The following is a 25996-nucleotide window of genomic DNA, read 5'->3' on the forward strand; positions in this document are numbered from 1 at the left end:
CCCTGAGCATCGGTCCCTGGACACAGTAGCATAGCCTGAACATTTTCAGTGTAGTGGCCGGGGTATCACAACATCCCAATGTGCGCAACCTCCTCCGAAACGGAGAAGTCATTGTTGATCATATAATCCAAATGCGGGGTGGCCAGCGAGTGATTATGGGTGGCCGTGGCCACCACGTAGCTCCGCCACTGTCTCGAGATGGCAGTTGGATGACAGGAATAATGGTTTGGCAAGAACACGCAAGCAGCCGTCAGCAAGTGCTCTCATGAGCCTTGCTTTTTTTTTGTTGTTGTTGTTTTTGTGTTTGTTTTGTCACTTTGTGTTGTTTACGTCGTGTGGACCTGATGTGGACTTTTTTCAGCATTTTTTGGCCACGACATTCATCAAGGAGGAGACTCTGTGCTTGGTGGTTGCGCCTTCTCGGCAGCATGGGTATACCAGCACTGTTTTTGACTGGGAGGAATGCCGGCGCCATTTGACTGTCGTTGCTGGACAGTCCCGGGGCGCTTGTGTCTTGCGCCTGTAATGGGCGGCATTTTTCACAGCCCCGCTTTGTTCAGCGGACAGATCGGTGCTGTTGAACGGTCTGCGGCTGGATGGATGTAAGTCTTGAGGAGCCGACGATGAGAAGAAAGGAGCGTTAGCGCGGAGCGCCGATGCGGATTTGGAAGTGGGAGTCGCGGCTTGCAGTTTGAAGCGGATTACGTGGGACAGGAGAAGTGAACTCATCTCTTTTCGTCAATGGACGTTACAGCTTCGTGTTTGCTTTCAAAACTTAGCTCGTAGCAGACGTGTGCACATTTTCAGCATGACGTCTCTGATCCACTGGTGAAAGGACACTTTGATCCTCTCTTTCATCTAGAACTGCTTCAGACAACAAAGCGTATGCAGAAAAGTGGTGAAGATTGCACGACTGTCTGTGTCCTATGTGTTGTGTTGTGTTATTTTTGTTATTTTGACTTCAAAATGGCGCCGCGAGAGTGGCTGCCTTTCCAGCAGCTCCTATATTTTGTTGTTCTACTTCTTCCTTTCATAACTTTGCTGCTGTGAATTGGGAATTTCTCCATTGCGAGACTAATAAAGGTTTTCTTATCTTATCTTATCTTAAAATCATCTTTTGAAGTCTTCATTTCATGAATAATTATCATATTAAACAAGATGCTTGAGGACAAAGGGCGGGCGCATCTTTCATCGAAATTGGAATGTGTAAACATGATATTTCAATAAGCGCTGCTATAAAAAAAAAAAAAGGTGACCGATAACACATTGGCGTCACTGAACGGCACATAGTGAAACCTCCAGATCAACAAGGTAGGTAGACATAAATTTTCTTGTCTTGTTTTCAGGAGGTTTGCTTTCTTTACAGCATTTCTGTTGTTGTAAAAACAAATATTCTCAGTCACAGGCGGCTCGTGTTGAACAGCACAATGAAGTTGCTGTTCTTGGCTTTAAGCGTTTTCCTGCTCTTCGCAGTCGGTGAGTGCATGTCTCTGACGGGACATCACCACAGATGGCCCAAGGCGGAAGCTAACTAAGCACTTACTTGGGGCCCGGGAATGTGTATTGAACAGACGAGTGAGGCTGGAGTAGGATTTTGTTTTATAGCGAAGGCATTACCGAGGAAGAACCGAGTAAAAGGTCGCAAAAGGTTCAGTGTTGAATTAAGGTAGTTTTCATTTCATTCGATTTTGTTGAACAGTTGGTGCAAACGCCATTCAGCAGAATTTTCAAGTTACCACACGTTTTGAGGTAGTTCACATTCTGCAAAGCATCGCTTACTCCGCACCAAGCGGAGTAAGGACTGATGTCCTTTTGATGATTATTCATAATTTGGGGGTTCTTCTTCAGGTGCGGGGGATCGTTTCCATGGCATTCACCAAATTCACATGGTTTCCTTGGTTGCCAAGAGAGATCAGTCCCCGGCGGGCCACCCTGGTGTGATTGGCCAGTTAGACAGACATGGCGACAACCTCCGCCGGCGCATCCGCCATCATCTCACAGCGGATTAGACGTGAGACTCAGTCATACTCCAGTCTGTAGTCTTTTATGTCTGGTACTAATGGTATATTCTGTATAATAAATTAAAATGAATGAAGAATATTTTAGGGTACAGGTGGCCTAGTTAAAAAAAATGGCTTAATGGTATCTTTTAATAAAAGAACAAATGACCAGTTTAGTTCCAATTTAAAGTACAATTTTTGCCCGTCCCCACCTCCTAAAATTAGACACCATCGTAAAATATCATTTTTTAAAATCCCTTAGAGATGTAACTTTTTTTTACATAGTTGTGTTATGCTTTATCTATCCCAACTATGCTTTAAATTCAATTTATCGATAAAGACAAAACCAAAAAAAAAAACATTTTAATTGACATTCATGCTGTTGGTTTTCAATTAGTTTTGTTACCCTACACATTTCCCCCACTGAAAAACTGAGATTTTCCACAAGTCACACGGTCCGCAGGAAGTTGTCCCATTTCGATCCTCTGCAGTCCAAGAAGAGGCCACAATGAAATTCGCTCATTCGTTTTTTTGTATGTTTGATGAGTTTGGTTTTGTAGGAGTGGGAAAGAAAATCACTTGGTACATTGATGCGACCTAATTGATGGGCGTTGTTATTTGTGTAGTCTTCAAATATTTGTTGTTGAATTACTGAGAGAGATAGAGAGAGAGTGAAGAGAGCTAAAGTCTTAAATCTGAACCTCTTGAACTTTCTCCAACAGGTGGACCAAAGCGGCAGGAGTGCATCAGGTCTGAATGCTGTCAAGGCTCCTCCATCATCCATTCATTTTAGTTGGCTTGCAAAGCATTAAAAAAAATGTTTGAAAAAAAAAAATGAAGTGAATACTTTGGACTCCTTTTTTGTTGGTGATGTTTAAACATGGCGGCCCGGTAGTCCAGTGGTTAGCACGTCGGCTTCACAGTGCAGAGGTACCGGGTTCGATTCCAGCTCCGGCCTCCCTGTGTGGAGTTTGCATGTTCTCCCCGGGCCTGCGTGGGTTTTCTCCGGGTGCTCCGGTTTCCTCCCACATTCCAAAAACATGCATGGCGGGTTGATTGGACGCTCTAAATTGTCCCTAGGTGTGAGTGTGGGCGTGGATGGTTGTTCGTCTCTGTGTGCCCTGCGATTGGCTGGCAACTGATTCAGGGTGTCCCCTGCCTACTGCCCGAAGACGGCTGGGATAGGCTCCAGCACCCCCCGCGACCCTAGTGAGGATCAAGCGGTTCGGAAAATGGATGGATGGATGGATGTTTAAACATGAACGCGTGCTGATGTATGTTGTGTTTGAGAGCGAGTTGAAAATCGCACGGTGTGTGGTGTGCAGCCACCTGGCAAAACCAACACATCGCCCACAAGCAGATTCCCCTCATGAATCTTCTCAGGTCAGACGGTGCAACTTTAGTCCACGTCTGGCTACACTTGTTGAAACTTTAACCCTTTCAGATACAGCGGTTACCACAATGGACAGCTTATCATGCTATCAGGTTACGGGGTGCATGAAAGGGGGAACTTGCTTCCGCTGCTATTTTAAATCCCCTCTAATTTTGCTGGTATCGGCAGCCTTCACTAGTAATCGGTACCTTGAAATAAGTCTGATACCAAAACATCATATTGGTCCCAATATACTCCAAATATTCACTTGTACATTTTTTTATTGTTTTTGTCTGATGCTATGTAAAACAACTTTTTTCAGGACGTTTAGACCTGAGGATCCTTGGATGCACTCTGATTCGACTCCTGTCAAAGAAAGCAGAAGAATTTCAAACTTCCGATCACACCGTCAATACATGTTTCAAATATACACGCGAAAAAGGAGACGACTGACTTGACTTGGAGTGCATCTGCCTAATGACCATGATGGAGATCATGGAGAGGCAAACGGTGGACATCATGATGTTGTCCATGATGGAGAGGCAAACGGTGGACAACTGCCACGTTCCGTATTTGACAGCAGGGCGCAGGCGTTCTTGCTTGCCGCCTGCACACCTGCCACCCATTCGTTTGACGATTGCACCTGCTATATTTAGGCGCTCCGACAGTCAGCTCACTGCCGGAGGATTCCACGCCGTGCCATTTGCTAGCGTCTATTCCTTCTCGGTTAAGAACAACTCTGACTTATATGACCATTGACTATTTTTGCGTACCTTGATATTCCTCTCGTGTTTAATGAGTATTTTACTTAAGAACATTCTCCTTGCCATTTTTGTTTCGCAAGCGTTTTCTGTTGCCTCGTTGTTATTTTCTGGCCCTCTTTTGACCAGCGTTTTCTGTTGTCCGTTTAGACGGGGATTTTTGTGTTATAATAAATCTCATTTTTTATGACAAAATTCCTTTTCTGTGTCTGCTATTTCGGGGATCCACTTACCTCCACTAGTTGTGCACGAAGCGATTATTCTGTCGCTTCGGGCCCAACGTGACAACATCATGGTGATGGCCATGGTGTTCGGCACCTGCTCCTCAACAAGAACCTTCGAAAATCAAAATCAATCAGATGGACGGATGCTGTCCAAAGTCATCGGGATTCTCGCAAAGGACTGACACCTTTACCTGCGACAAGCAGCAGGGCGACGGCGAAAGTCAAGATCATCATCTTCATTGTGATGGTCAACACATCGGTCTGGGAGAGACAGAACACGAGATGGTGAAGAACGGGGGCGCACCAACGGGTCGTTATATCCGTTTTCGCCAAATTCAAACAAATCCGCTTTAACTTGTCAAGGCAGTCAGGGAGGTTAAGTCTTAAAATTGATCCTTAAGTTTGAAAGGGCTGCACAGCTCGACAAGTGTCTAAAATGAAATTAGAGCTGTAGTATCTTCCACATGGTATCGTATCATGTCGACTTACCTTGACGATTTGTCTTGATGGATTTCTGCAAGTCGGTTGATGAAGCGCTCGTGGTTGTTCGCTCTTATATAGTGAGCTTATGTTGTTTCTCCTGGCCCTCTTGTATACCTTGTTCAAATATGTTACAGATATCAATTTGTCATAATTACCCAGTTTTTAACTATATGATCAGTTTGTTCTGGGTGGAGGAAGCTGAAATTTGACTCTTGAGGTATGGTTTTATTAGCATAAATGATGATTGCATTCATTTTTGTGCACACAAGACATGCGTATTGCTTATAACGGGAACCCTTTTCCTTGATAGAATGTTATTCCCCGAATAATAGGATGTTTTTGTAATAGAAACTATTTTTCGTGCAAAAAATGACTATCTTGTAAGATTTGGGACATTTTTCTCATTCTTGAATATTTCAAAACATTGGGACTTTTTTTTATTGAAGTTTTCTTTTCTTTTCTGAAAACAAATACAAATATTCCCTGAGAATTTTATCACCCCTTCTTGTGATATTCTTCCTCCCCTCAAATATTTTTTTCTGAATTGGATGCGATTCTTTCAACATCGTGATTTTTATTCTTTTAGCACAGGTGTGCCCAATGCGACCGAGAGCTCGCGGACTGGTCCCAAGTCGATCGCGAGGGGTGTCGAGGGGAAAAAAATACAACCAGAAAACATTTTGTGCTACTGTGTGCGTGTTATTACCGTGATTCTTTTTTGTATTAGTGACTACTGAACCCTTAGCATCCTATTCGTCTCACTTTCACTCTAAATATTTTTAAAATACTTTATTAATGTAAAACGTAAGTCACCTTTAACATACGGTGGCCCCCGACCCGTATCACCGGAAGTTGTTAGCGGCTAGCAGTTTGCAATTGAAGCTTGCGATCAGAGCTGTTGCGGAATATCATTGATTTATTCTTTACAATTTTAAACAGGTACACGTGAGCTACGCGTGCCATGCCTCCGCGTCAAGTCTCGACCAAGGTAGGAATTGTGTTTGTGATTTCCATTTTTTTAAATCTTGGAAATTCCTTTTCATTCCCTACTTTTTTCCCCCGTGGCGCTTTTGGCTTCTGCAAATGTTACATGTACATCCAATCAAGGTAATTAGCTCCAAAATATATGAACAGTCTGTCCTTGGTGGAGTCACTTTTCATATGATGATTGATGGATGGCTTTCGAAGTAAAATTTGCAAAATAATTTTTCCGATTGCAATAAAATTTAGGAAATTTCCTTGAAATGTTTTTTTTCAGATTGTGTCCAAACCTTTATGGGGTTTCAATTTTTTGTCAGAATATTGCTGTATTTTTGAATATTTGGGACTTTTTCAAGACATCTTTTGAACCCCCCCCCCCCCATGTCAAACAAATCTCTGAATATAAGGACATTACTATTTACATCTTTTTCTATTATTCCAAATTTCTTTCGTTGGAATATGACTGTTTTTCTCAGAAAATCATGACTTCTTTCTTCTTTTTTGAATTCTTATTTCCCTCTCCCAAAGTCTTTACACGTTTCCTCAAAATACATTTATTCTTTTAGAATTGGAATAGTACTCTACTCTTTTTCCTTTATTATTATTAATTTGATTTTTTTTAACGAATATTAGTGTTTTGCCCTCTAATATCATCATCCTTTGTAAAACCGTTTCTCTTTGAAATAACTTTTGGGCTTTGGCTACCTCTTCACTGGAACACCCCCCCCCCCCCCCCCCCCCCAGACTATGTTTGTTTCCAACAACTCTGTACTCAGTACCTTGAAATAAGCCTGATACCAAAACATCGTATTGCGTCCATTTATTCACAACACTCAAAAAATACTCCAAACATTCACTTGTACATTTTTTTATTGCTTTTTCTGATGCTCTGCAAAACAACTTTACTAAGGACGTCGAGGCCCGAGGATCCTTGGATGCACTCTGATTCGACTCCTGTCACAGAAAGCAGAAGAATTTCAAACTTCCGATCACACCGTCAATACGTGGATCAAATATACACGTGAAAAGGGGAATACTGACTCGACTTGGAGTGCATCTGCCTAATGATCATGGTGATGATCATGGTGGAGATCATGATGGAGATCATGGTGATGGCCATGGTGAAGGTCATGGTGGAGGCCATGGTGATGGCCATGGTGGAGGTCATGGTGATGGCCATGGTGAAGGTCATGGTGATGGCCATGGTGGAGACCATGGTGATGGCCATGGTGTTCGGCACCTGCTCCTCAACAAGAACCATCGAAAATCAAAACCAATCAGATGGACGGATGCTGTCCAAAGTCATCGGGAGTCTCGCAAAGGACTGACACCTTTACCTGCGACAAGCAGCAGGGCGACGGCGAAAGCCAAGATCATCATCTTCATTTTGATGGTCAACACAGCGGTCTGGGAGAGACAGAACACGAGATGGTGAAGAACGGGGGCGCACCAACGGGTCGTTATATCCGTTTTTCCCCAAATTTAAACAAATCCTTTTTAACTTTAATTTGAATTAGAGAGAAACAATTCTGCACACGGACCAAAACTGTGTGCTGCACGCACCCCCCGGGGGTTCACAAGATTAGAATTGTAAATGCAGTTAGGGAGGTTGAGTCTTAAAATTCATCCTTGAAAATGTTTCATTTAAAAAAAAAGAAAAAAAAAAGATGGTTAGAGCGCAAAAATAAAGGAAAATGGGCTGGGTTTTTTAAAGTTATATGAGCACCAACTACTGTATCTGGAGTTTGAAAGGGGTGCACAGCTTGACAAGTATCTAAAATGAAATTAGAGCTGTAGTATCTTCCACATGGTATCGTATCATGTCAACCTACCTTGACGATTTGTCTTGATGGATTTCTGCAAGTCGGTTGATGAAGCGGTCGTGGTTGTTCGCTCTTATATAGTGAGCTTATGTTGTTTCTCCTGGCCCTCTTGTATACCTTGTGCAAATATGTTACAGATATCAATTTGTCATAATTACCCAGTTTTTAACGATATGAGCAGTTTGTTCTGGGTGGAGGAGGTTTAAATGTGACTCTTAGGGTATGGTTTTATTAGCATAAATGATGATTGCATTCATTTTTGCGCACACAAGACATGTGTATTGCTTATAACGGGAACCTTTTTCCTTAAAAAAATATGATGTTAGTCCCCGAATACTAGGATGGTTTTTTGTAATAGTAACTATTTTTCGTGCAGAAAATCTGACTATCTTGTAAGATTTGTGACATGTTTCTCATTCTTGAATACAGTCATACCTCGGTTTTCGACCATAATCCGTTCCAGAAGGCTGTTCGAAAACCGATTTGTTCGAAAACCGGAACCACGCTCTTTTTAAAATAAAAATGTTTCTTGTACACGTCTGCTCACAATGGAAAGCGACACGAGGAAGCGTCACTTCTTTGTCTACCCGAGGAAGCGTTTCTTCCTCGTGTAAGGAAAGCGAGAGGAGTCAAATGGTGCATTCAAGCGCTCAGTTTGTTCGAGAACCGATTTTCGGTCGTAATCCGAGGCAAAAAAAAAACCCTCGAAATTTTTGGTCGAGAATAGAAACGTTCGAAAACCGAGGTTTGACTGTATTTCAGAACATTGGGACTTTTTTTTTCTTTCTGAATTTTTTTTTTTAATGAAAACAAATACGAATTTTCCCTGAGAATTTTATCACCCCTTCCGGTTATATTCTTCCTCCCCCAAAATATTTTCTGAATTGAATGTGATTTTTCCAACATCATGATTTTTATTCTTTTAGCACAGGGATGCCCAATATGACAGGGAGCTCGCGGACAAGTCGATTGCGAGGGGTGTCGAGGGGGGGGGGGGGGGGAATAACCACAAAACATTTTTTGTGACTGTGTGCGTGTTTTTCACATGATATATTTTTGGATGAGAGCACACTGCACCCTTAGAATCCTACTAGTCTCACTTTCACTAAAAAAAAATTTAAAAGCATTTTTTTAAATTTAAAAAGCAGGTCACCTTTAACATACGGTGGCCCGTGACCCGCATCACCGGAAGTTGTTAGCGGCTAGCAGGTTACAATTGCAGTTTGCGATCAGAGCTGTTGCGGTATATCATTTATTGTTCTTATTATTCTCATTCAGTTTGTTTCATTTAAAATTCACCAAGGGTAGTGGCAAAGAATGCGAATCTGGTGTGCCGGGAGAAGCATTTTAAAATGGTACGCGTGAGCTACGATAGTGAACGCGCTACAAAAGTGCGTGCCGTGCCTCTGCGACAGGTCTCGACAAAGGTAGGCATTGTCTTTGTGATTTCCATTTTTTTTAATCTGAGAAAAAAAAAAGACATTTCATCTATATCTTTTTATTCATTACTTTTTTCCCCCCGTGGCGCTTTTGGCTTCTGCAAATGTTACATATACTGTACATTCAAATAAGGTCATTAGCTCGCAAACATATGAACAGTTTGTCCTTGGTGGAGTCACTTTTCATATGATGATTGATAAATGGCTGTTAAAGCCTCGAGGAAGTCAAATTTGCAAGACACTTTATTTTTTTTTTGCCGACATGGCAGACTAATATTACATTGTCAAATGTGTAATATTGCTCTCTGAATGAGGTATTTTGGTTGAAATAAAGCAACGTTTAACTTTTGTTCTTTGTCATATAAGCCCTATATGCGGTTTCGATTTTTGTCAGAATATTGCTGTATTTTTGAATATTTGGGACTATTTCAGGAAATGGCCAAAGGGAATTACTTCGATTAGACCTTTCACCGCACTTTTGGAAATTACAACATAAAGTTTGGAAGGATCTATGAAGAGTAAAAAAAAAAAAGGAGAAGAAAGAGCAGAGAAATGCTTTTTACATAACCACTTTTGGTTTTAATGATTACAATCCAAAACATTTGTACAACATTTTCAATTTTAAAAAATGAATGACGTTTTTATTTTGTTTCCGACTATTTGGCTGACACTTACTGCTATATGGAAAGTAAAATGAACCAGAAGAAACATCAGCTTTCTCGAGTTATTATTGTCAAGATCATATGATTGGGGCGGGGGGCTTGTTTGGAGACACGGTTTGCGATGAAATTCATGAGCGCCACTCGTCCCTCTTCTGCACCAAGCACACCCAAAAGGAAAACATGGATGACAATTCTGATAAATAACAGGTTCCAGAGTCATGGAGGATATTCAGGACCCGGCGTGGTGGAGGAGAAGTGGCGTTAACTAGCCTTCAAGTAAAACGGGATATCCTAGTGCAGTGCAGTTGTCTTGTCTGTGTGTATGTGTGCATGTGCGCGCGCTGAGTTACGTTGGTTGTGGCCTCCCCCTACATGACGGCGCAAGACGTCTTGCCGGGCTGAGCGCCGCCGTCCATCTTCTCCGCCTCCAGGATCATCCTGCGGAAAACCTCCACGGCGGTCTGCACAGACAGTGGCACACAGCTGCTGTTCATGATGTGCTTTTGGAGGCTTCTCTCGGCCTGATTCACAACGATCCCAAATGGTGGGCACTGAAATTGAATTCATAGAATTTTCTCTCTACGTGGGGTGTTATACGGTCACTCGATTCGCTTGTATCTTTGATTATCAGACTGAATAACACGAATGAATCAAGATTCAAAACTGAGCAATTAAGTGTAAATGCTTTTAAAACCAGGTTAAAAACTACCGGGATGCTTTTCCCCTACTTTTCCCATATCTATGATGACATGAGGCAACTCGGCTCTTATTTAACATGGGCTGCTGCGACCGCACCAGAGACAGGAAATCGGAAATGTAACAATGCAAAACAACAACTTATTATTTTTTCTGACATAAATTTGATATATCAATTTGTAACATTAGACACAAAATATCATATTTAATGTGCATGAATATGTTTTGGTAGCTGCAATCTTATATATATATATCCATCCATCCATTTTCCGAACCGCTTGATCCTCACTAGGGTCGCGGGGGGTGCTGGAGCCTATCCCAGCCATCTCCGGGCAGTAGGCGGGGGACACCCTGAATCAGTTGCCAGCCAATCGCAGGGCACACAGAGACGAACAACCATCCACGCCCACACTCACACCTAGGGACAATTTAGAGCGTCCAATCAGCCTGCCATGCATGTTTTTGGAATGTGGGAGGAAACCGGAGCACCCGGAGAAAACCCACGCAGGCCCGGGGAGAACATGCAAACTCCACACAGGGAGGCCGGAGCTGGAATCGAACCCGGTACCTCTGCACTGTGAAGCCGACGTGCTAACCACTGGACTACCGGGCCGCATTATATATATATATATATCCCCATATTTGGGAGTATTTATGTTTAAAACAACTGACAAATTCTCCTGATACGTGCCAGATATTTTCACCCGGTACCTGGTTTTCTTTAGCCGAGGATTCCATGAAGGCAGCGTTCCAGGAGTCGGCTAATGCTTTCCCTTCTTCGCAGCTGATTACTCTGGAACAAAAAGATTAGGGCCAAAACATTAGGAACACCCGCCTCCGTCGACCGCGCGGATAGCTTGACGGCATACCGTTCCATGTGCAAGTCGTTCTTGTTTCCGACCAGCATGATGGGAACTCTGTAAGCGCGGGAGAAGAAAAGTGGCCCGTTTTCATACCATTTGGAAATACGCTCGCTCTCAAAACAAGTCGATGCCGCGGTGGTACTCACTGAACTTTCCCCACCATGTCCAGCAGTTTTTCGTGAATCACTTGGACCACTTCAAAGCTGCAAGAAATGTCTGTTTCATCAGTCATGTTGCCGCTATGTTTTCCAACGGCTTGCGGAAGTGAAGCACACCTTTTATTGGACGTGACGGAATAGACCAGGATGTAGCCATTTATGTCTATGGAGTACGTCTGAGGGAAGATGGAGTACTCATCCTGTGGAGACAGAAATACTACGATTAAAAACTAACACTTTTCACCCAACCCCCAATCTTTTATTATTTTACTTTGTCCAAATATTAGCATCATGCTAAACTCGTATCGTGATGACTGTGCGATATCGTAGCACAAAGGAAGCAAAAGTCTCGTATTTTCCACACTATAAGGCGCACCGAAAAGCATGAAATTTTCTCGAAAGCCGACAGTACGCCTTATGATCCGATGCGGCTTAAATACGGATCAATATTCAGATTTCTTGGACGTAGTATTTTAGATGTTCTGTAAAGTGCTTTGTTACAGCTGCAATGGTTGTGAAAGCTCCATATAAATAAAGCTATAATTGTATTGTATTCACTTTAGCGTAGCTCCATCTAGTGGATGCATAACATACCCGCAGCCACTATTGTGGTTTATATTCTATACGCCTGACGTATACAGGAAGTGAGTAGTACCTGTCCTGCTGTGTCCACCAGCTGAAGATGATACTCTTGGCCGTTTATCGTGATCATTTTAGTAAACGCTGCAGTGGGACAAAGAAGGAGAAAAGGCATCAGACAGTAACACATCTCTGACAGTGACACATCTCCACGTGCTCTTCGGAGTGGATCCATCCCGCCCCCTGGCGGAGACACTTTGCTTGTACGCTAACTGCTGACAAGTTATCTGTGACCAGACACATCCCACCTTGAGTTTCTCGAACCATGAAATGGTGGCAGCTCCGCTGGGTTAAGATCCATCATTTTCATGCAATGGCTAAACGACGCTAACGCGCTATCGTGTCCAATATGTGGACAATACTGAGCAATGAGTTTTGTGTCTGTACACGAGTGGTCCGCACGCTCCCTCAAGTGGTCGGTGAAAGTATGTGCATCTTATATATATTCAAAATACTTTAACAAGATGAAATATACTTTTCTGTTGCCTCCACAATGAAAATGTCTGGATTCGCATGCACTTATTTTTTGAAGACTCGGGCAACTAAACGTGTCACACCCATGGCACCAAGAGAGGGGTGTCCAAGTCCGGTCCTCGAGGGCCGCTATCGTGCACGTTATAGATGGTTCCCTCCTCCAAAACACCTTGATTCAAATTTCATCGGCAAGCTCTGCAGAAGTCCGATAATGATCCTGATCTTCCAGGACTAAGACATCTGAGAACTGCTTTAAATGGTGTAAAAGAATTGCACATGTGTAAAAATGTGTTTTCATTTGCTAACCTTATGCAAATCCCGATGCAAATTCAGAACAAATTTTTGATGGCAAGTAGGACCAAGAAAAAAAAAATGACACTGTCATCCTCCTTACCAAGTACTGTACTTACTGTTTTCTATTGTCGGATCATAGGAGTCGACAAACTGACCCTCCACAAACTGAATGGTCAAAGAGGACTTCCCTGTAAAAGAAAAAAAAGATGAAAAATCTGAGAAATCATCGGACGCGCGTAGTTGGAGGTGACCACGACTCAGCCATCACTTGACATTTTCGTTTCATGTTTTTTTTCCCCCTTCATATAATTAGTTCACATGACTACTCCGACTGAATTTCCCGAAATAGCCGCCTCTGTTCTAGTGGACACCATTCCCCAAATAGTATATTACTATGGACGTCAATTATAATAAACGTTAAATAGTGGCCTTTATTTAAAATGAATGCCCCTATGCCCCAATTACCGTGTTGCCCAAAAAAGTGCACTCTTCTTTAACAGAGGCTCCGACCCAATTACTCTATTTCCATGAACCCTTTCAGGCACAGCGGTTACTACAGTGAACAGCTTATCATGTTCTCAGGTTACAGGGTGCATGAAAGGGTTAATAGTGGCACACGCACTAATAGAGAGCCCGTCCAAATTACTGTACAGTATTTCATGAAATATTGGACTCCGCTCTTACTTTGTAAACGCCCTGCCTAAATTACTGAAACCGTACTTTCCTCGACTGCTGTAATGGCTTTCGCGCCAATCGGTCCCTTATTTCCTCAACTACTGCCTTTGCTATTCGAGACACTAAACCCATACCCGGACTTGGAACCCTAATTTGAAACCTTAAAGGGGAAGTCAAGTGAAAAAATTGCATTTACAATAATATGCTCTATGCAGTCCCACAAGTCTGAAGTGTGATATTTTGATGAATTTTTCATTTGTGGGATGTGAATTCAGATGCAAAATCCACCCATTTTCATCCATCTCGGGGGTGGCCATTTTGCCACTTCCTGTCAACTGAAAATGACATCACAGGTGCTCAGGGCTCAGCTCGTGAATGCCACATGACCAAACCCAGAAAACAGGTGAGCCGTGATTACACGTTTCATGTGGCCTTAATCATGTGATGTCATTTTCACTCGACATGTGGCAAAATGTCCATCTGCGATGGATAGAAATTGTTGGATTTTTCTGTTGAATTTAACGCAATATTAATCAGAATGCCGGGTTTAGACTTGTGGGGGCTGCATAGAACATATTAATGCAAATAAAACTTTTGACTTGACTTCCCCTTTAACCATGGCTTGAAACCCTACATTGTAACCCCAAACGTCACAAGAAACCTAAATGCAAATTCTCACCCTGGCTTGAAACCCGCTGAGCACTTGCCTAGCAAGTCAACACCCAGATTTTAAACCGTAACTTTGTCTTGATACAACTGTAACTTGAAGGTTTATCTTTTTTATTGAAAAAAAGATGTATTTCTCAGCATGTGTCTATTCCCCCCAACCCAGTGTATTGGGCATCGCTATTAAATAGTTATATAAACACCATACCCCGATAATAAACGCCAGGTACTCTGCTTAAGTGTAAATCAAGCATTTCCTACTGTTGGAGGAATATTGAGTAATTACCATTAGTATGGATAAAAAAGATACTAAGTGAATATTGGAGCATCCATCACGCTCGGATACCCTCCATCTTTTCCTTCCTTTTTTTTTAAATCCGCGTCTAAACTGCGCTTGTTTGACGTGCTAGTGGTGACATAACCGGCTAGTCATGCGTCAAAGCCACCCGCTCGTCAAGCATTGTCCTAGGTGGTGTGGTTTTGTTCTCGTTTGACGGCGAAAGTATGCCAAAAATGTGGGCCGTTTCGGTTTTAAGGCGGAGGCCTGCTGCCGGGGCCGCCTTCACCTGGCAGAGGGAGGGATGCTGCGAGGACCCTATGTAGGGCCCGCTACAGCCAAGCCCCAGCCGAAGCAGGCACCCCTTCCCCGGGGGGAGGACCGGCCGTTCTCGTCGTGTGACCGGCTCTCACCTACGGATCGGTAGCCGAGGATGGCGAGCTTTCGTGACTTAGGCTGCGGCATGTCTCGCCCTGGTTATCGCATCGAGTCCTCGCGGTTCGACCGCAACCTCCAACCGGAATGGCACCCGAATCCCAAGGAACGCGACGGCTGGCACATACAGCCCCAAGTCCACGCAACCGGTGGCGGTGTTTGCCTTCGAGCTTCGTCGCCCTCAACCCGCGTGGGGGAGATTCGCGGAGTTAATTTCAGGTCATACGCGGGAAAGCGTGGAAGAAGCTTTCCGTTTTCGAGAACTGCGTCACTCCCCTTCGCATTGTAATGAATTAGTAATTACGGCTCCTCCCCGATTGGCTAGACCCAGGAAAAAGGCGTGCTTGAAGTGCTGTTGAATGGCTACGATTGGACAACGCGGCCGTTCGTCATAAACAAGGGGTTTGGGTCGAGGATGTGATTGGTCAACGCGAGCGTCGTGACGCGAACGCAATGTCGTTTCTATCTTTGAGGGGTCAGGAAGCATGGATGCTGCTGCGAGCACGACGTTATCATGCCATTTTATTCCCTTTTTCATTCGAGATTTCATTTACATATTGCAACACGCAGTGTGCATTGTGGTGAATATATGTTATTACGGTACGTTTTACTGTCATTAGTAGTAGGAACAGCAGCAGTATAAAACAGTGGGAATGATCATTTTGGCAATAAATTGCTGGATTTCATACAATTTGAATTAGATAATGTATTATTGGTCCCATTGAGGTTCAGAACCTTTTTTCCAAGCAAGAATTGGCCAGTGCCACTAAGACCACTAGTGCCACTGTTTGAATTCAATTTCTTCTCTTGTTCACAAGTTCACTGCATTAGTTCACAAGCAAGTTAAAAATGTCCACTCGTTCACGAGTAAGCTTATTTTAGAGTTTATTGGTTAGCATGTAAGCTCAAAACTGCCCACTGGTAAGTTAATTTTAAAGCTTACTAGTGAACATTTAAGTTGAAAACGCACACTCGTTCAGTAGTAATTAAAAATGCCCACGAGTTCACATGTACGATGAAAATGCCCCCTAGTTCACCAGTAAGCGCATTTTGGAGGTAAAATTGCTAACATGTTTATTTCATTTCTTTTTTTGTTTTTGTTTTGTTTTGTTTTTCTTAAAAATACTCATGGATTTCACTGACAACCTGCTGTGAATTCCCATGTCAGATATCATTGGTATACGATTAGTTTTTATGTCCTTAAATTATCTTAGTAGATTATTTTAGACTGTTAAGTAACACTCTGGGTATCCTATGTTAAGCATGTAAGAATCCTGTCAACAAGTCATATCAACCCGGTCCTCTTGTCGCTTTAGGGGCTCCGTAATATTGTGATTTTGCTCGTCATCCTTATCATTATTTGTCGTAGTCGTTAGCTGAGGAGTAGTACTTGTAGTCAAATAGATTTTATTTTTTTAAACCATTTACAAAGGAAAATAATTCCCCTCAAGAATACATACATTATGTTGTCATGACAGAAGTTAGCCACTAGAGGTCCCCATTACACCACACATCTCAAATACAACCCACTCAGCGCCAGTCAATCTTGGACAAAAAAACCCAAAACTAGATTCTACTTGATATATGGTACATTTCCATGACAACCTCACGTCACATTCTAACTACTGTTTACTTGGAACTATCTAATAAGAAGCCAGACTCAGCCAAAACCTCCGACCACAGGAACCTCAGGCACATCAATCCGGCGACCGTTAAAACACAAACACAGATCATTTCACTTGATAGCATGACGTCCGTTCCACTAAAACACCCGCTTCTTAATATAACCGTGGTTTGGAAAAGCGAGCCGCAGGCATGCGACAATGGCGTAGGAAGTGAGGCCACAATTAGTGGGTTAAGCCCGCGGGCAGATGGTGGAATTCCAGGCAAAGGTGGTGAGAGGATGGCCATTCTTCTTTTGACGTTTACAAGAGGGCCCCCATGTTTCAAATGCCCCCCCCCCCACTCCTCCCAAACACTACATGCGAGACATACCACCCTATACCACTTCATCACCAAAAACGGACAAGGCCATCGTCAACAAGATCTAAATTACTTGCACACACACTTTTCAGCGCACGGGGAGGAAACCAGCATGTCATCAGTTGAAGCATTTGTTTTCTGTGACATTGGGTATCACAAAGGTGGACAGCGGATGGAGAAAGGTGTGTGTGGTACCTACGGCACAATCACCACACATCCACAAAATGAAGAGCAGGAATAGGTCACGCTGGTAATAGTGGCCATGGATTAGCGTGTGCTGACACAGCCTGACACAGCCTGACAATAAATACCCCTCCGCAGAACTGGCAACAGGTGCATGACAAGATTGTTTCACTTTAATAAAAAGGCTTAAAACAACCCTCGGTGAAATAATACATTAAGCTCTTTGCGACGCGGAGGCCTTCCATGATGCCCCAGACAATGAGGGTGATTTCATACTGGAAACCTTTAACAAGTTTTAATCAGAATAGCGTTTTGCTTAGTTAAGTAAAGCAAATAAACCCGAACACGGATTGACCGAGCTGGTGGAAGAGCACCAAACTGACTATGGCGAGGTTCTGTTGTAGTGAGAACGCCATTTGATCTTGATTCCCTCGATTCTGTTTGGTCAGGTAACAAGGGTGCGGAACAAGCAGAAACCAACATAGAGTACCTTACTCTCTACGCTATACGAACCTGACAGGCGACCTTTGAGCATTTTTCAAGCCTTTTCAAGTGGCACAAAATGACCAACTTACAGTCTATCTATCTATCTATCTGTCTATCTATCTATCTATCTATCTATCTATCTATCTATCTATCTATCTATCTATCTATCTATCTATCTATCTATCTATCTATCTATCTATCTATCTATCTATCTATCTATCCATTTTTCAAACCGCTTAATCCTTACTAGGGTCGCGGGGGGGGGGGGGGGGTGCCGGAGCCTATCCCAGCCGTCTTCGGGCAGTAAGCAGGGGACAGCCTGAACCGGTTGCCAGCCAATCGCAGGGCACACAGAGACGAATAACCATTCACACTCACACCTAGGGACAATTTTTAGCGCGTTCAATCAGCCTGCCATGCATGTTTTTGGAATGTGGGAGGAAACCGGAGTACCCGGAGAAAACCCACGCAGGCCCGGGGAGAACATGCAAACTCCACACAGGGAGGCCGGAGCTGGAATTGAACCCGGTACCTCTGCACTGTGAAGTCGACGTGCTAACGACTGGACTACCGGGCCCTATCTATCTATACATACCCAAAAAAGATTTTGTTTCTCAATTTTTGGGGAAACTGCTGACACCCACGAAAAAGTGGCAGGTAGTTGTGTGCGACTTTCAACGTTACCTCGGGTAATCCTGCAACTGCTCATGGACACCAGGCAGGAGCTCAAGCCTTGTCACAGTCTGTTAGTATGCCAGCCAGCATGCCAGCCGAAGCGAATCGACCACATCCTCCAGCTGGACCGGGGCCACCGATGGGCACCTGGACCCACACTCGTAAAAACAGAATGGCATGTTTAACTCTGAAGAAGGCGCTCCCGTCTCAGCGTGTGCACGGTGCTCTCCTGACAAGAGAATCTCCGCAGCTCTTTTCCTTCTACGTGCACAATTATGAATTTAATAACTCATTTTTTAAGCTGTTTGGACTTGATCGATTGGCTGTTGTCCAGAGTCACGCTTGGCCTGAAAAGACAGCCCTCACAAGGTGCCATTGTGGGGTCGGGGGCGATCCAGTGATTACCATATTAGTGTGGCGTGAAACATTTGTGGCAGTGAAACGCTCTGGCAAGTGGCATTTTCTAGGAGGGAGCATTGTCACATCCCATTTTGTGAAGCGGCCGTGCCAGAACAATAATCCGCCGCGCAACCGAAACGGATGGAAATGAGAGCGTTGACATATAGCTCGGTCCATCACACCTGACGTACCTTGAAGGCCTCGTTCCAACCACTGTCAACGTACAGCACATCTAACGCGGAGCCTCTGCTGCCGTTTTCAAAGCAAGAATTCTCCCAGTGCCATCCCGCTGCTCCAGAGCTCATTAGTAAAGCTCGCCAAGCTAACCCCCGCTGCCCTGCTATGTAGCAGAGTCACTAAATTTGTGATAATTTACTGGAACGTACTCAAAGGCCTCAAAACCAGGCAAAAAGAGAGGACGGCTTAGTGGGAAGACAAAGTTGTTCACAAAATCTGCAACTTAGGTCAACTTAGTGCTTCGAGCTAACATAAAACACTCGTCGCTGCATGATTAGTGAAAGCTTAAGTTTGTCAACTAAAATCAAACATGGGCGACTGGTTAGCATGTCCGCCTCATTGTGCAAAGGTGCAAGATTCGATTGTGGCTTCCTGAGTGGAAGTTTGCAGGTTCTCCCCCGTGCCTGCGTGGGTTTTCTCCGGGTACTTTGGTTTCCTCCCACATTTCAAAAACATGCATGGCAGGTGAAAGGAACACTCAAAATTTAGAAACTGAAGAAAGTTTAATCTTCGATGAACTGAATGCCAAATTTGACAACGTTGATGTAGCATCTTCTATCAATGTAACCCACGTTCTTTTGTAACCAAAGACAATTTAGTCCTCGCATGTTTCCATCCATCTATTTTCCCGATCCACTTTATCCTCACAAAGGTCGCGGGGGATGCTGGAGCCTATCCCAGCCGTCTTCGGGCAGTAGGTGGGGGACACCCTGAACCGGTTGCCAGCCAATCGCAGGGCACAAAAAGAGACGAACAACAATCCGCACTCACACTCACAACTAGGGACAATTTAGAGTGTTCAATCAGCCTGCCATGCATGTTTTGCAAATGTGGGAGGAAACCAGAGTACCCGGAGAAAACATCGAAACTCCATACAGGGTGTCCGGAGCCGGACTCAAACCCGGTACCTCTGCACTGTGAGGTCGACATGCTAACCACTGGACCACTGGACCACCCCTTAGCATGTTTTTCGTATGTCCAAATCAACGTAGCATGTTAACCAAACATCCATTTATTATTATTACATATATCTATTGTTTGTAAACAAAGTGCATTTTGGACAGTTTTTACTCGAGTCTTCAATCAAGCCAACTGGCTCATTTTTGCAAACCAAAACAATTTGCAAATTGCAAACCTTGAAGAAGCTCCATTCGAGGAAGCAGTACAGGGCCAACCCCGTCAACTGACTCCGCTAACAGGTCCTCTCACCAAGATGACTCAAACGGAGCGACCGCTATGCTCACAGCAACGTTAACATCGGGGCTGTGGGACTCATTTAGGCTCCTCAGCGGTGCTTCATCACTCGCCTCTCGCCCGCACGGTCACGTTGCCATCGTCCTCGCTTTCTGCCGCGTCAGCAGACTCTGATTCGATCCACTACTGAGCCCGGTTAGCTTTCCTGCACCGGTTAGCTTTCCTGCACATGTTACAGATGTTATCTCGATACACCGGAATTAACCTGGATGGCGCTCTCCCCCGGGTGTCGTTATCGTCCATTCATCACGTCGGCCCACTTTGTTAGACCGTTTGTATCTGGTCCCCGATCTCTCATAACAGATAGCCAGCCAGCCAGCCTGGAGCGAAAATAGTGGATGACAAAATAGGCTGCAAGAGTTTCACTTATCTGATAAGAAAGGAGAACAATATTCCAAGAACATGGAGGATGCTTATCTCATTTGTTTAGGCTCGCTTGTCGCCGACTGGCTTCAAAGGTAGCGAATGACAATGTAAAAATGACTCCATTATCTGCACCGCCAAACGCGATTTTGTACCCATCGAAAACTGTTTTGCATATACATGTTTTGAATAAGTATCTGCAATGACAATTTTTCGAATAAAATTTAGACTTCGATAAACTGAACACTGTAAATGTGAAAAAAAAAATAGCGAAGGCAAATTAATCTTTAGGTTTGGAATCTAACGTATGTGGTCGACTGGTTAGCGCGTCGGGCTCACTGTGCAGAGGTGCAGGGTTCAATTCCAGCTCCGGCCTTCCTGTGTGGAGTTTGCGTGTTCTCTCCGTGCCGGCGTGGGTTTTCTGCGGGTGCTCCAGTTTCCTCCCACATTCCAAAAACATGCTGATTGAACACTTTCAATTGTCCCTCGTTGCGAGTGCGAGCACGTACGGTTGTTCGTTTATATGTGCCCTGCGATTGGCTGGCAACTAGTTCAGGTTTGAAACAACCATTTTGAAGAAGTCTAGGGCTTGTTACGGCGTTCTACTTGGAAATTCATGCAAATGTACCAATTATTCTCAACACGTGGGCAACACTAAATTGTTATCATCATAAGTTTGACCCTTTTTGAGGATTCACCATGAATAAAGGGGCATGCGACAATCTGTTCATAGCTGCTTGCAGGTCTAATTACATTTCTGATGAATGGATCGCTTTTTTCGGGGGCCATGGCATACTCAAAAATGCATACGGTTTTTGCAAGAGCTTATATCGGGGTGAAAATAGATGCATTTTGAGGCTTTGCCAGAATGTATATGATTTGATCTCTTTTGTACTGGCTATTGTCAGGTGGCGGCCCGGTAGTCCAGTGGTTAGCGCGTCGGCTTCACAGTGCAGAGGTACCGGGTTCAATTCCAGCTCTGGCCTCCCTGTGTGGAGTTTGCATGTTCTCCCCGGGCCTGCGTGGGTTTTCTCCGGGTGCTCCGGTTTCCTCCCACATTCCAAAAACATGCATGGCAGGCTGATTGGACGCTCTAAATTGTCCCTAGGTGTGAGTGTGGGCGTGAATGGTTGTTCGTCTCTGTGTGCCCTGTGATTGGCTGGCAACTGATTCAGGGTGTCCCCGCCTACTGCCCGAAGACGGCTGGGATAGGCTCCAGCACCCCCTGCGACCCTAGTGAGGATCAAGCGGTTCGGAAAATGGATGGATATTGTCAGGTGAGTCTGCAAAGGGAAAGACCATGCGAAGTCTTTGTGGTGCCACATAACCAGATAACCCTTCACACAAGATCATTTTTCTCACCCTTGAGGCTACGCAACTCTGCCGGTTCTCATTTAGGCACTAATGACCCGTCGTAATAAAAAAGGTGCCTGGCAAATCCGCGAGGGACGGTAGATCCCATTTCCCTGTCATTTAAATGTCAAGCTGTTTCCGCACATCTGTTCCTCCGGGGTGTGAAGAAAAAAAAGCATGCATGGAATAAAGGATGTGTTTGTAATGAAGAGTAATGAAGCCTTGTTTTTTTTTTTTTGGCAACCACTTGTGTCATCGTGACATCTTTTCCGGCTTTGATTGAGCGCTTTCGCTAGTCCGACTTCCCGCGCCACCCCACTTTGAGCAAGGAAAGCCTTTTCTGTATATTTGATTGCGTGTGACGCGAGCCTCATGTTGCCACCGCGGGGGTCTGTCGGCACACAGCTGAGGTGTCATCTTTCTTATAAATAAATGAGCGCAGCCTGTCAGGGTGATGCATGCGATGCTCAAGACGAAGTGGATTGGATCACAATGGCTTGGTGCCAGGGAGCATTTTTTTTTTGTCATGCCAACACATAAAAATATTTTCGATATGAAATCAGAACAGTGCAATGATAATGATGGAACAGGAAATGGAACTTATGAGGGGACCAAAGCAGGGATCAGCAACTTTTTTTTTTTTTGGGACACAGAGTTACTTCTTAGGTATTGATGCTCATCCAATATATTGGATCTCAAATGCCCCCAAATTCTCGTTCATTACAGTCGAGGCCCCGCCACTACAGAATCTACCTTGAGGCCCGTTGAAGTGTGAGAAGCGCCTGCCAACATTTGAGCTTTTAGTGTCTCTTCATGACTTCCCCCGAAGGACGCACGGCCAACCGCAGAAGCGCTTTAGGTTAGAACACCAGACAAGTTAGGGTCGGCGAGACGATAGGATGGGGAGAAGTGCCCGAGTTGATCATCATCAATTATTCAGCAGGCGCATGTGTGAATATTGACACCGGTGGACACATCTCTCACCCTAATGGAGCATTGCGGAAGTTAAGAATCTCCATGTTGGCAAATTTGAGGACAAAACCTGCAGGCCACGCAAAGCAAACCCATCATGCTAACTAACCAAGATTGATGGAGGTCGAATGGTGTGTGTCAGCACTGTTGCAAGAAGTTTCCGGGTTCAACTTGTGTTGGTTCTCAAATGGAACACCATCTTCCAAACCTCCAAAACCATAAAGTCACAGCTTCTCCTCGTCAAAATGCCATACAAAAAAAAAAAAAAGATGGATCATTTATCTAAAAATAAATAAATAAATAAAATGCTGTGACAAGCTGCAGGTCACGCAAACTGTCTCTCATGTCCAATTCCGCAAAGTCAATATTCCAGCTGTCACTCATAAGTGCTGATGTAGCTGCGAGTCGATATGGAAAGCACTCCGGTGTTGGAAACGGCTGCTCACTGTCAACCAAGTTCTTTTGATTACCGCACGCGAGCAGAAACGATGACTAAGGCCGATGTCAAGCGCGGCCCCCGTTTTGGAGCTTCGGGCTGGAAAATTCGATCAAGACGCGTCGGACAAACTTAAAAGTTCTATGACGTGATGGTTGATTTTTCCTGATGCGGTGATCATTTTGGTCAGCTCTCGCCGCAGAAAATAATTACAGAGACGGTTGGATACTTTTCAGGGAAAACATATTTTATTACCTATTCACGTAAAAATTGATGAATGGAAGTGAATTTAGGGGGTGCGTGAGACAGAGGAATCATGCTTGAAAGAAATCATCAGGTCAGAAGTGGCATTACTGCACCATGTCAGTAGGGGGCGGTAGTAAAATCTAAAAAAATAAATAAATAATAAATGCAATTTAAATTCTGTCCAGGGCTCATATTTCGCAGCAGTCTCTTGGCCCCTAAAGTGGCCGCTTCAAACAAAAATGCAAGACTTCCTTTTTTTTCTTCAGGAATGGGTTCCTGAAACTTTTCTCTCATGAGCAACATGCCCGCCGAATTTCATGTTGCTAAGTTGAGGTGGCTCTGTGGAGTCAATTTTCCCCAAAAGTGTGAAAGCTGTGACGATGACAGTTGCCCCTCAGGGACCAAATGGAAGATACTGCGCCATGCGGTCAACCTTTTCCGGGAAGCTTAGTGGGATGTTCCATGTCCTTTTTGCACTTGAGGTTTTAAAAACGGCATGCGTGTCTGCACAGGAGGCTCCATTAATGACTCTGAGAAGTGTTACTTTCACTGCTGCCTCCTCTGTGTCAGGTTTAAGTCGCGACTAGAAAACAATTGTCCCGGACAAAGGAGATTACGTTCGGTCATTGGTTGTGCCTTAATTTATTTTATTTTATTTTTAAGGGACGGGGGTGGACAGTTCAACACAAGCATGTGAATTGAGATGTAGCCTATGTGCCCCCTACGTCTCAGTCTGAGGTCATGGCATTGACACGGAACCCCCTACTTGTGGAGTGGGAGGGGGCCACGGTTCTATCTGTGGACCTGACAAATGACAGGACCAGCTGGGAAATGAAACCCTGTAAGACAGGCACTTTGTCTGTAACGAGCAGAACACGCGCAAGGGCCCCCCCACAGTGCCATATTAGCTCAGGGAGGATTCGGCGATACCATCGCCGATGAGGACCGGAGAGCGACAACTCGGCGTTAGGGAATCAAATGCGGACTTTTTTTCACTATGGGCGGGAAACAGTCTCATGGCTTCTCCAACAAGGAGCTAAGCGAGGTGAGCGTGAGCCAAGGAGGTCGGAGGAGCACCGCTAGCGACCAGACGAGTCTTTCATCCGCCGCCGAGAGAATCCGCAGGCACGCCACGGTGCACTTTGGCTACAGCACCCTGAGCCTGGCCATGCGCGGGCTGGATGACTCCCCGGCCGAGTTGTGGGAGCTGCGCGAGCTACAGAAGCTCAACCTATCGATGAACTGCCTGCGCTCGCTGCCGCCGGCCCTCGGCGCGTTGGACAACCTGGTGGTGCTCAACCTGTGGGGCAACAACCTGACCAGCCTGCCGCCCGAAATCGGCTTACTGAAGAAGCTGCGCGTGCTCTTTGCCTGTCGCAACCGCCTGAGCGAGGTGCCCGAGGAGCTGGGATCCTGCACCTGCCTGGAAGTACTCAGCCTGGCCAACAACCAGATTAGCAGTCTGCCCGGCAGTTTGGCGGCCATGTGCAGCCTGACCAAGCTTAACCTGAGCCACAACCGCATTGCCCACATCCCGACTTGTGTCTACAGCATGAAGGGCCTTGTCTTCCTCCACCTGGCCTGCAACCGCCTGGAGACTATCGCCGACCAGATCCAGGACCTGGTCAACCTCAAGATCCTCATCGTGGAGGGGAACAGCATCCACACCCTGCCCAAGACCCTGTGCTTCCTGGAGTCCTTAGAGCTCCTCAATGTGGACTTCAACGAACTGCAGAATGTACCAATGGAGATGTACCTGCTGATCGGGCTCAGGAGGCTCGCCTGCCATCCTCTGGACAAGGGACTCCATATTATCCATAACCCCCTGCTCAAGCCCATTCAGGAGGTACTGCAAGGAGGACTGAGCTCCCTGTATAACTACCTCAAGCCTACGTGAGGCACCATCAACGGGTGCGACGCCGGCACCCGCATAACGGCGCACACATGGACGCTCGCTCCTCAAAACACATACCCGCCCCAACGCAGATTCCACTATCAGTATTACATCACAAGGCATCTTGCGGCACACAAATAGATTCGAAGAGCCGTCGGCGGTTTGTAGCCGTTTATTTACAACCGCCTCACGCGCTATGCGGAACGCGCGTGTGAGCGTAATCCGCAGTTAAGGGTTAAAAGGAGGCGGCAGAAATTCACAGGTCCACATTTGGAGGCTGATCAGTGGAGAGCGGATGGTGGCGAGGCGGGTAACGCACACATGGTTTGTTGCATGCAGGTCAGCGAGATCAGTCAGTGGAAAGAACAGTAAAGGAGAAGGGGGGGGGGGGTAATTATGCAACAGGGAGCAGACAAGAAATGCCTCCAGTGAGAAATGGATTGGAGGGGGATTCCAAAATGTCTGGTTTAATCTGTAATGGAAATGTCAGTGACACACTCGTGCTGGGAAGTCAATGATAAATATGAGTTAAAATGCGAAAAGGTTTTGAATTGAAGGAATTTAACGTGTCATGGGATACCGCAGGGTTTGAA

General features: G+C 44.9%; 2 protein-coding genes and 1 long non-coding RNA gene across 3 annotated transcripts; 2 read left to right on the forward strand and 1 right to left on the reverse strand.

Annotated features, from left to right (window-relative positions):
- The first annotated feature begins 1397 nt into the window (after positions 1–1397).
- LOC147194766 (uncharacterized) lies at positions 1398–2832 on the forward strand. Its single transcript, XR_015102758.1, has 3 exons — positions 1398–1476; positions 1849–2011; positions 2723–2832. It is a non-coding gene; the product is annotated as an uncharacterized LOC147194766 (long non-coding RNA).
- Positions 2833–9636: 6804 nt separating this feature from the next.
- Positions 9637–15203, reverse strand: rheb (Ras homolog, mTORC1 binding). The gene is made up of 8 exons (XM_086129908.1): positions 14901–15203; positions 12986–13057; positions 12118–12185; positions 11580–11662; positions 11451–11507; positions 11311–11358; positions 11153–11234; positions 9637–10206 (listed from the first exon to the last, which is right to left on the reverse strand). Exons 1-8 carry the CDS (start codon positions 14950–14952, stop codon positions 10114–10116), a joined length of 555 nt encoding a protein of 184 aa, XP_085986034.1. The 5' UTR covers positions 14953–15203; the 3' UTR covers positions 9637–10113.
- Positions 15204–24506: 9303 nt separating this feature from the next.
- On the forward strand, positions 24507–25515 carry lrrc30a (leucine rich repeat containing 30a). The gene has a single exon (XM_086129897.1). It carries the CDS (start codon positions 24507–24509, stop codon positions 25404–25406), a length of 900 nt encoding a protein of 299 aa, XP_085986023.1. The 3' UTR covers positions 25407–25515.
- The last annotated feature ends 481 nt before the right edge of the window (positions 25516–25996 follow it).

This window comes from Hippocampus guttulatus, chromosome 14 (genome assembly GCF_054856545.1).
Source record: "Hippocampus guttulatus isolate MCC_2025c chromosome 14, RoL_Hgut_1.0, whole genome shotgun sequence".
NCBI lineage: Eukaryota > Metazoa > Chordata > Actinopteri > Syngnathiformes > Syngnathidae > Hippocampus > Hippocampus guttulatus.

Coding starts and splice junctions, on each gene's coding strand:
- rheb (XM_086129908.1), bottom strand. CDS start 14,952: ATGCCGCAGCCTAAGTCACGAAAGCTCGCCATCCTCGGCTACCGATCC. Junction 11,663..12,117: donor TGGTGGACACAGCAGGACAG/GTACTACTCACT, acceptor CTGTCTCCACAG/GATGAGTACTCCATCTTCCC. Junction 11,359..11,450: donor GACATGGTGGGGAAAGTTCA/GTGAGTACCACC, acceptor CCGCGCTTACAG/AGTTCCCATCATGCTGGTCG.
- lrrc30a (XM_086129897.1), top strand. CDS start 24,507: ATGGGCGGGAAACAGTCTCATGGCTTCTCCAACAAGGAGCTAAGCGAG.